At 33.5% G+C, this 11,604-nt stretch overlaps 1 protein-coding gene across 1 annotated transcript in view; it reads right to left on the bottom strand.

Moving 5' to 3' along the window:
- Positions 1-211: 211 nt before the first annotated feature.
- GNAI1 (G protein subunit alpha i1) overlaps positions 212-11,604 on the bottom strand; it is a 33,319-nt gene continuing 21,926 nt past the window's right edge. Inside the window, exons 4-8 of the mRNA XM_021528835.3 lie at positions 9,345-9,502; positions 7,723-7,851; positions 4,554-4,683; positions 3,193-3,346; positions 212-2,329 (exon numbers count right to left, since the gene is read on the bottom strand). Of these exons, the coding sequence (XP_021384510.1) occupies positions 2,139-2,329; positions 3,193-3,346; positions 4,554-4,683; positions 7,723-7,851; positions 9,345-9,502 (762 nt within the window). The 3' untranslated portion in view covers positions 212-2,138. The remainder of the gene's footprint in view (positions 2,330-3,192; positions 3,347-4,553; positions 4,684-7,722; positions 7,852-9,344; positions 9,503-11,604) is intronic.

Below are 11,604 nucleotides of genomic sequence, written 5' to 3'. Positions count from 1 at the left end.
AACCACTAGTTACAAAATTCCAAAAATTCTCCAAATGAAGGTGCTAAGAAAAGTATTAATTAATTAAAAAACCTAATGCTTCTAGCACAAAGTTTTTACGTTTACTCTTGACTTCCTATCTTCTCATTTTTACTACCTAGTTGCCTCCACAGAATGGATGCAAAAAGATTTCCATCAGCACATTTAATGAAAAACATTTCTTTCAAGCAAGGCACAAAATTTAGATTTATTTAGTTTGATTAATCCCAATTTTTGTTTTACATTAAGTACAAAAACCAGCTGGAACGTAGGTGTAAATACAATTCCACAAAGTAGTTCAGTGAGATTTAAAAATCATATCCAGAACCATAAAGCACACTTAAAAGCAGCCCAGGATATACAGATTGCTTACCATAACTGCTGAAAGAGCTCATAATGTATCAACATATTTAACAACCTCCAGCAATAACTTATCTCCTTTCTAATCTTTCATTTTAAATGCATTTAGCAATTCTGTACCTAACAAAGAAAGCATTAAAAAATGAAAAGGGCAGGTAAGTTTTACTCAAGCAGAGGCCTAACTTAAACACATACACAATCAAAATTTAAACAACAAAACAATGACTTTAATATTTTTAACATTTCCAAGAACATAAATGCTAAGATAACATAGAAAAATAGCCACAGGCCCCAAGACTTATTTACTTCTCAAAGAACTTGATGGTGTACTGTAGCTGCCTGAAATATTTTAACAATTATAGAAAATTGTATCTCCAGGTTTGGTACGTTCATGTTTTCTAGATGACAACATACATTTAAAACAACCATCAACTTATTTACAGTTACAAGCTTATTCTGTTTAAAAACTGTATTTAAAAAATCAGTTTTGGCACTATCCCTAAGGCAATGGATGATAGGTACCTAAGACAGCAAATCACATATTGAAAGCATAACCAGAAGAAAATAATCTTTAACTTATAAGAAACTGTGAAGCTATAATTAAAGAAGAAATTAAAGAATCAGCACTTCTAAGTCACTAAAACACCCTACCCAAAACATTGAAGATTCTGCTATATGCAACAGGAATCTGCTTTAATCTGTGGAGCTCCCTTGTCTTGTGGGGAAACTCAATTTTTCTATGGTTAAGTTATCCAACTAGTTTTATTACCAGAAAATAGCAAAAAGTTTAAGGAGAACAAGAATTTATGTTTTAAGTGAGGAGAAAAAACATTACTGTGAACTCCAGCCTTTGCTGTCTATTTAAAACACCCCAAAGGTTAATTTTTCCATTCAATCCACTGAGTAAAGACCACAGCATCAATTTTTTTTTATTGATATGAATAGTTTTAACAACTTCCTTTTTGCATTTCCATCAGCTTCAGTCGTAGCTGACTCTTAAACAACAATTCCCAGTGTTGCCACATTTCCACTGCAAAGACTGCAAGCCTGGATTTCATAAACTGTGAATTTCACTCAAATTTTAAAATAATCTTTGTGTTTATCCTAAATTTATAAAAAAGATTTTTTTTTCAAAACTTAAGGCAGAAAATAAGTTTATTGGTTATGTTTCTTTAAGTCTGAGAAGGTGAATGAGGCTGTTTAAATATCAAAAAAGCTAACGCCATATACAGTATTACCAACAAAAGTAAAGAATAAGGCAGCATGCACCCTTAAAATGAAAAGAAAATTTAATTTTACAAGATGTTTAAATAATCCAAAGGCAAAAAGTGGCTGTCTCCTCTAAGAGTATCTTCATAAAACATGGAAATTTTAGAGGAATGTTTTAGAGGACATCAAGTTACTAAAATATTCCGTTCAACATTTATACAAATACATTACTACAACTGTAAGTTTACATACAATCAACTGACATCTCAGTGTTAACTAATTACTTAAATTTACAAGACAAACATAAATAAAGCTGTTAAAACAGGCAAGTACAGTACTGATCTATCATTGAGCACAATGCATTTTGTACTTCTTTCACCTTGAAAAGAATCAGATTAGAATTGTGCGAAGTCTATCTCCAAACCTAAAAATAAAATAAAAGAGAATTAAAAGTATATCTATGCAGGTTTTACACAGCGTGGGCATATTCCAAATGTTTAAGTCCTGTTTTCAGCCATGTAATTTACCATTTAACAACCTTTTGTCTGTTCTCAGAAGAGGCCACAGTCTTTAAGGTTATTTTTAATAATGACATCAGTTACAGCATCAAAAACAAACTGCACATTTTTTGTGTCTGTGGCACATGTGAAGTGAGTGTAGATTTCCTTTGTGTCTTTCCTCTTGTTCAGATCTTCAAACTGACACTGAATGTACGCAGCTGCTTCTTCATAAGTGTTTGACCCTGGAAGAAGAAAATTGCTCAGTAAGCAGGTTTCCAAAAGAGGAAGAACAAGATGCACACTATCTTTGAAGGAAAGGGTTCTTTGGAAACAGTTAACCTAAACCTGAAGAGGAGAAATTCCACACCATTGCTTTAAGATACCATTAAAAAAACCTTGGAAGGGATCTTTTGGATGCATTTGAAATAAAAACTTAGCACAGTTCCAGGGTGCAGGAATAGTCTTTGCATTTACTCCAGTGCCAGAGGAACAAGTCATTAATGACCCATCACTTTCCTAGTTTAGGATATTTTGTTTCCTTCATTTAAGTTACTTGCTTTAAATTTTAATGTTTTTAAAAGCTTTAAGGTTTTCCCACACTCAGTTAAAGACACTTGGCATACACATTTGTATCAAATTTTTTACCTCCAACATGCAATTTTCTGTTTGAAGTTACAATGAAAATGATACATAAAAATGCTAAGACTTGTTAAATGAATTAATGCTCTTTTGCTGTATATTTCCTGAATAAGCCACAATGTCAAAATGTATGTACACTCCCTGTTTAAAAAAACTCTCACGCATCTCAGGAATTCCTCCTTATATCAAAGTACAAAAGTAGTTTCTTTTTTCTTAGAAATTAGAACAGGGTAAATAAATGAGCCTGAACAGTTGCAACAGTAACATGTAAATGCTAACAGTGGACCAGTTTTATTTCACCTGGTTAAAAACACTTAAGCACTGCTTTCTTACCTATCAAAACAACTCCCATCTTAAATTTTAGATCATATTAGAGAATTTTAGATGCCTAAAGTTATATAACTCCTCATGATCTTTGCATTGAAAAGCACGTATAAAAACCTTGATATCTGCAACCCTCCAATACCTGCATATTCAGGGTAGCAAATCGTGAGGGGACTTCTTTTGATCTTTTCTTCAAAAAGATCTTTCTTGTTCAGGAATAGAATAATAGAAGTGTCTGTGAACCATTTATTGTTGCAGATACTGTCAAACAATTTCATGCTCTCATGCATCCGATTCTGTAATTGAAAAAGAAGACATCACTTTCTATTTTATCAGACTTCAATAGTAATATAAGGTTATATATTTTTGATTACTTACAAATGAACCAGTTACAAAACTAAGTTTTTAGCAAACAAAATCACATTTTACTGCAGGGAAATACAGAGAGGCCAAGACTACCACAAAGATCACTTCCAAAAGCAGGGTTTAAGCAACTACTTTTTTCTCATTTCCAGGTTTAAATTTTCAGTATTTCAGAAATTTGTGTGTTTTGACATTTTGCAGTACAGATATTCTATAAGAATTGCTGAGTTACCTGAATTTGTCTTAACACTGATTAGGTCTTCTGGAAACTGAAAATAAATTCTGCACCTAGCTGACATTCCAGACTAAGGAAGAAAGTTCTACAAAGCTAGAGAATCAAGTAAGCAAGTATTTTAACTCTTACCATAACATTTAATGCTGTAGAAAAATTATCCAACATGTAAGTACTTTGGCCAAGTTCCAGTCATTTAAGTAGCAGGATGCTAGCTATGACCTTCTTTGACACTATATTTGACTTGAAAGGTTTTCTTAGTTCTCTTTCCTCCCCAAATTATATTTTATAGAAAGTTGCAGAACACAAGGAAGAGCATAAGAGTCTGTTAATGATTCACATACAGAGGTAAGCATCACTTCAGACCACTCAAGATAGTGAAATGCACCCTGTGCACAGTGACACGGAAGAAGTAAACTCTTGAAAGAGGAGAAAGGAGCTCAGGGTGTTGGAAAGAAAAAGTAAGAGAAACATTTCTGCAACTAAGACGAGATTGGAGAAACACATTTAGAAAGAAACAAAAACTGAAGACTGAGGAAGGAAAGAAAAACAAAATATAGTAGAGCAGATTCAGGTAAGTAAAAAAATTTCTTACTACGTACTTCTAGCATCCATAAAGAGACAAAAATGAGTATTACCGACAGTGTATCCTTATTAATCTATCCTTCCTTTAAAACATGAAAAGTGTAGCTAAAAGAATACTTATCTCTTAGTATTCCTTATGAAAATATAAGGAAGTACTTTGGAACCCAAAAGCATGAATTCTATCACCATTTCACTGAGACCTTTTGCACAAACTCCATACATCTTACAAAGCAATAATACTTCAAAAGACCCATTTATAGCTTTCATTCAAAGCTTAGTTTCTGTCCAACAACTATTCCTTTCTTCAACTTTATGGTACTTGCCATTTCCTCATCTTCAGCCAAGACCAAGTCATAATCACTCAGTGCCACACAAAAAATAATTGCTGTAACACCCTCAAAACAATGAATCCACTTCTTCCGCTCTGATCTTTGGCCTCCAACATCAAACATTCTGCAAAACAGAGTAAAAAGCAGTGAATGAACTTTGGAATTTTTAGCTTTCTGAATATTAATTGACAAAACCTGCAATTAGCAGCTGTGTAAGTCTGAGAACAACATCTTAAAAAGAAGGCAAAAAACTCTGTATCTTGTATTTTCTCAATATAAACCGCAATTTTGATAAAGCTTTGAAAGTCTTCCTATACATTTTAGAGAACATGAGGAAATATGAGATGAAAGAGAAACAAAACCAACTATTCACAATATTATACTTCATTAACAAAGTTAATTGTACTCTGTATAAAATAAAAATATACAGTTAACTTTACTAAAAAGTCAACCATAATAAAAGATACTGATCAACAATGTGGACTGTCAGTCCTGGTGAGGTTTAGCTCCTCTCTCTTCTAAGTCAAATTACAACTTTAATCTGTTCTTCAATTGGCAATGTTTAAATGGGATATTTTAAAGCCATTATCTTAGAAGACAAAATAAGCACTACATAGTAAAAATAACCCTCACTTTCCCTCCAATAAATGCATTTTTTGAAATGCAATTAAGTTTCACATATGACATTTACTGAAGATGACTAGTGTTTTTTATTAACCCCCTTTCCTGTTTTCCCTGAGTTGTAAGGTTGCAAGTATGGGGCAGGTAAAAAACCCTACCCATTTAATCTTAGTGCACTACACAAACACTGTAAATTGCACTTGAAGGGATTCAATTACAGTTGTTATTTTTAGATATCGTCAAGTGTTCCAAGTTGCTAGGTTTTAATTTGAAAAAAAAAAAAAACACAGTAAAAGTAAGTAGAGAAGGAAACAAATTAGAAGAAAAAGAAAGACCCTTTGCTTTCTCAAGGAAAATTGTCAGAAGCACTGTAACCTCTAACAAGGTCTTCTACTTGGCAAACTACTGCAGAAGTAACAATGCTCGTGCCCTTTTAATGTTCTACACTCTGATAATGTCATGTCAAAAACACTTGAAAGATAATTCCTAAGGATTCCTTAGAGGGTCTCTTTACCTTCAAAAAAGCTTTGAAGGGAAGTCTTTGGCAATCACTCTACACAAATGTGAGCTAGCCACCTACTACTTAGTTCTCAAATAACTAGCAATAGCTGTACACAAAGAATATATATATAAAGAATATATATTTAATAAAGTATTTTGTACTGTATCTTACTAATTAATCCCTTAAATCTTAGTAATTACTTCTGTCAATTCTAATGCTATGCTTTGTAACTTTATACTGAGATCTGATTTTCCGTAAGAATTAACGCTTCTACAAAAAAAGTGTTCTTTGAACATAAAAGTAGTAAATAATCAGACTCAACCTTCGGACTAGGCTATAGAAACAGGATGAAGATAACTTGCTATTTGCAATTTGGATTGAATCAATAATCAAAGCCATGTGAATTGCTTTATAGAGAAGCCTGAATTGAGGCCCAACCTGAAGGAATCTACACACACAGCAGAACAGGAAAGAAAACCAAAAAACTGATCCTGTGCAGCAAGTCATACTTATGTACCCTTGTCTTAGTATAATCAAGCCTTTCATGTGTTTGGCTGATCTTAAAAGTTCATTTCAAGGTTATGTAAAAGTACTTCAAGCCCTCACAATAACTCATTAAGTCTATTGCCTAAGGCACAGGTACAGGTGTTTGAATGTACAACACTACAGCTAAACAATTCCACAGGCCTGGCTCAAAGACACATTTTACAGAAGTGTAACCATATGGTCCTTGTAACAGTCCCAATAATCCATAGAGACTGGACCCATCTTGTTTCCCAGCAGGAAACAAGAAACATTGGAAAGTAAGTGAAAAGATGGAGAAGTCCTGAGAATATTGAAGTTTTCTATTCAGGCTGGGCTAAGGATTACTCCTTCTAGGTTTGCAAGAGATTCATTACCATTTATTCTTTTGTGGATGAATACAAATTTTGTATTCTTAAATGCTAAAACAAGGAAACAAAACAGATTTCCACAGTATTGATTATCCTGAAATATCCATATTTCAGTGTTTGCCATGCATTTCCTTGAAAAAAAATATTTTCCATGAAGATACTAAGCAAATTATAATACAGACATACTGAACAATTTCTGCAGAATCTAAATCCATATTTTGAGTGTGTTTTACTGTTTTCTTCTCATTCTTCCTCACCAGTAGGAGGTAGAGTCTGCTGATGGTTAACACTATCTTGTGTTTTCACATTGAATGCTGCACGTGCATCAGGACAAACTTTTTATAAGAGCATAGTGTGAGAGGAGAAGGGGGAACGAGCTCAAAGTGAAAGAGTAGGTTTAGATCAGGTATTAGAAATCCTTTATTGTGGGGGTGGTGAGGCACTGGAACAAGTTATCCAAGGGAAGTTATGGATACCCCATCCCAGTAAGAGTTCAAGGCCAGGTTGGATGGATCCTTGAGCAAACTGGTCAAGTGGCAGGTGTCCCTGCCCACTGCAATGGGGTTAGAACTAGATGATCTTTAAGGTCCCTTCCAACCCAAAAAATTCTTTGATTCTATGTCTTTAGATATAAAATGCTCAGAATATTATCATTATTTTCTAAATCTCACACCACAGAAAACATAAGTCACATTCTTTCATCTCTAAAATACTACTTTGAAGTATAGGACATATTTGAATTCACCTCTTTGGGAAAATGGATTTACTCTTTCATACAAAACTAGTAAACTCTTATAAGCTTCCAGTTCTCCAACAGAATTTAAAACAGGAATCCAATAGAACAGCTATTTAACATGGCAGAAAATGCAATAGTTTGTTTTGAGATTTAATTTATATCAAAAGTATCCTTACAAAACATTTTCAATGTAACAAAAACATTTATTGGAGCTCCAACAACTCTCACATGCCTTCCAAAAACTCAGTCAAGCATAAGAATTTTTTTTTTTTTTTTTTTTTTATAAAAAGTGGGGGGAAATAATCAAACTTGTGGTTAGACAAATTGGTTAAATTACACCATTGAATGCCATATTCCATAATTTTGCAGGAACTTTGATGGACAGATAACCATGCAGCATGAGTTACATACTTAAAATGAAGATCCTTGAAAGTAAAGTGAGTTTCCACTATTCCTGTAGTTTTCACTCTTGTTCTGAGAACATCCTGTTGAGTTGGAATGTAGCTGGTTTGTGCTATCCTGTCCAAGTCATTCAAGTAACTAAAGGTAAAAATAAACACTGCTTTCAGTTATTCATAAAACAGCAACAAAATAATTGCAAATAATTACAAAAGTTTTAAGTCCATTCATTACACTGTCCTTGAATTTTATAAGATAGTTTTCTCTGAGACACAAGACACAGTATTCTACTCAAATTCCCAAAGCTTATTTTCCACAATAAGCTTTTGAAGCAAAACACTATTTCATCCTAGATGAAAGGAAACTTAAGCAATTTATTCCATTTCAAAGAATTCTTCTTTAGAAATTCTGAAATGCAAACATAGTTCCATAAACATCCATGTTATTGGCACTAATTACAATTTCTTCATCTTTGCAACCTACTGAACTGCGGGTTACTTTGAACCATAAATAAAGCCCAAAATCACTCTATTCAATAACAGACATGAAAAGAATAACTTGGTGTTTTGGCCAGAATTAACGTATCTAAGAAAATGCCTAATACATAACAATTAACTTTCTACTGAGAATTCCTAATTGCATGTATCTTTTACAATTAGTATGCTTTCACTGCCAAACTCCTTGCAATGTCCAGTGTTTCCAAAACACTATACAGCTCTTACTTGTACTTTTCCCATAGTAAATAGGGAAGGCATTGTGTTCTATTTTCTCTGTAACAAGAAGTTAACAATCTTACAGATATATATTTATATGGCCAGAAGAACAGTTTTCTTATGAAACTTCAGTCACAGTTGTCTAAAACAACAAAATAAGTCCACAGAAGGTTAGCACAGGACAGTATGTGAATCTCCAATCACTGTTCCATATAGAAAAGTTTATACAACTGAGAAACAACTTCAAGTGCTACAAAATACTTCAGAATCATAAAAAAATTGCACTACAAGGCAGTATCACTGCTATTGCCCCTCTTTACTATCTTGTATTTCCTTCAGTGGACTCTTTTCCTTTACTGACTTACAGTTACTTACTGCCACAGCATCTTATTTTTGCCTTTCTAGTTTCTTAATGTTCTGTTCTCTTACTTAACTGCCCTAGCATAAAGGATACATTCTAATTGTTTCTTGGGTCAACACATTTCCAATAGAGACCATTAATTAACAATGAAAACACAGTAATGTCGAAATAGGAAAAAACTATTACAAAAGAAAGTAGTATCCTTGGTAATACAAATCATGTAATCACATTTTTTGGACACATTCAGATACTAAAAAGGTACTTCAGTCATGCTTTTGTAATAGAAAACCTATTAAAGCACCTTAAATCAATCTTTGTCTTCTATAAGAGAATGAAACATGTGGTCAGAACATGACAAGTTCATAATTCCACTATGTATTTTCCTTTCCAACCTCAAAGTTTTGCTGCAGCGCTTTGACCCAAGCAGACACTATCTTTGTCCAGTTACTTCTGTGGTTTCCATCTACGTGGGAGCAGAATTTGTCAAAACATCACACCTCATACTGCTTTAGCTACTAGTTAGAAGGCAAAGAGAATTTTGTCTGTCACAGTGCACTTACTAGGCAGCAGAGTCATTGAGCTGGTATTCCCGAGATCTGTTGAAACAGGCTTGAACCCCAGTGTCTTTCCACAATCTCTTGATAACTCCCGCAAGCTCTGAAGTCATAAATCCTTCTTCTGCTGCTCCAGCCAACACAAAGAGTTGACGAGCATCATCCTTTAGGATGTAAACAGGGTGAAGAGAGAAATATTGAGAAATACAACAGAAGTATTATCACCTAAGAACTAGATTCAGCAAATGCATTACTTAACCTGGTAAATGCAAATGTAACCAAACAAAAAATGTGAAAGAAAATAATTTATTTTAGTGTTCTGCATTGGATAGTAATTCCCACATTTTTTCAACAACAGAATAAATCTAGTAATTGAATTTATCATTAGCTGACAAAGCTTCTGGTCTGTTTATAAGTTGAGCAAAGTTTTTATAAACAGGAGTAGTAACATATTTTGTGCTCAAACCTAAAGTTAACCATATTTACTCATAAAATACCAAATACTGGATAAAATGCTTACAATACAAACTAGACTCTTCAGAAGGGTAGCTGTATCTTGAACAACTGAAGAAAACACATTAAATGCTTAATTTTAATTAATTACACTACTTTGAAAGTGACAAATAATTACTTATTCCCAAATCATGCATCAGGAATTGAAAAACACTTTTAAAAACCTTTCCAGATCAATCAGCTACAAATATCCATTGCCTCAATTATTCTACAGAGACCAAGTTCTCTTGGTAATGCAATATCAAGCAAATATCAAGATTTTTAAGAGTAAATACTGGATTTTAAAACTATATATAATAACTGGATTTGAGAGTGAGGCTAATGGAGTACATGATGTAAATCCACCATTCTCCTTTTATCAACATTTGACCAGCTGACCAGCAACATCCAACTTTGACTGAGCAACAAAACTTAGTGTTTTATTTTCTGAAGTATTTCTATTAAATTTAGACCTGTAAGGCACTGAAGGAAAGACAGAGATGGGTATAGGGAAGATCCACATTAGTACTCTCCTGGGAGTAGCTGCTTGACCTTGGTTATTAGCTGAACATGATCCAATGCCAAGGTATGTCAGCCAGGAAAATCAGCCTGTAACAACTACCCACAGCATGTACTGTTTGTCCAGTAATTAAAAGAAAGAGAACAATGAAACTGGAAAGGAGGAAGGAGAAAAGGGAGACTCAGACATGTCAGCTGGGAACTGAAAGTGTTTCAAGAAAAAGGAGGATTTAAAAAGGCAACATATAACGTTATTCTCACAAAATGCAAGTGAAGACAAATATGCAAATCTATAGAAAAATCTGTCACTTTGCTGTTCCAACACAAAGCTGTAGGAAAAAAAAACCATTTGCAAGATAAGCACAGAAAGCAGTGATTGTTCTAAAAATACTGTCCACTGTAGACTTAAATAATCAAAGGTTGTGTGAGCTAACAGGGAAATTGTTTGGATGGATTGGGTAACACTGAATTTCAGAGGCTGAAAATGAAAGGCTTGCAGTTCAGTGAACTCAAGCCAAACTTGAAGAGATTTAAGCATATATATATATATATATATATATATATATATATATATATATATATATACACATATATATGTATTTTTAAGTATACATATGAAGAACAGGTTGTTGATGTATAGTTGAAAGTGTCTTTTGAAAGCTAGAGTAGGTAGAAATCTAAAAGAGCATTCATCAGACAAAAATACTGATTGCTATACATAAACAGAATGAACTGTGGACAAACAATTAAAATTTAACAGATTGTACTAATAATTACATATAAACTCCAGAGCTGTAAAGATCAAAGGGTTGGATTTCAGGGGCTTTAATTTGAACACTATGCCTGCATAAAAGAAACTGAATGACAGTTCTGATCTTGAATACTGTTTGTGGATGCAAATGCAAGGACCTACAACTCACAAAAGCAGCAAATCTTTAAGAAGAGACAATCTATTAATACACATGATGGAAACAGCTTAGAAACGGACAGTTTAGTCACAAAAGATGATGACATTTTTTACCTAAGATGGTTTGACTTGCATATATCTCTACATGCTCTCAAACAGGGGAGTGGGGAAACGGAAGGTAGAATAAGTAAATTGATTTCAGCTTTTTAAAAGACCAAACATTAAAATTAAAAATGGTCTCTGTTACCCCTTCTTCCTTTTGCTAAAATGGCAACTACCACAGACACTACAAGTGAGACAGTATGCAATGATCGAGTTCTATTTTAATTATTCATCAATGCTAGATAC

This window comes from Lonchura striata, chromosome 5 (genome assembly GCF_046129695.1).
Source record: "Lonchura striata isolate bLonStr1 chromosome 5, bLonStr1.mat, whole genome shotgun sequence".
Taxonomy (NCBI): Eukaryota; Metazoa; Chordata; class Aves; order Passeriformes; family Estrildidae; genus Lonchura; species Lonchura striata.
The sequence above is the reverse complement of the archived record's forward strand: the minus strand, read 5'-3'. Positions and strand labels throughout refer to the sequence as shown.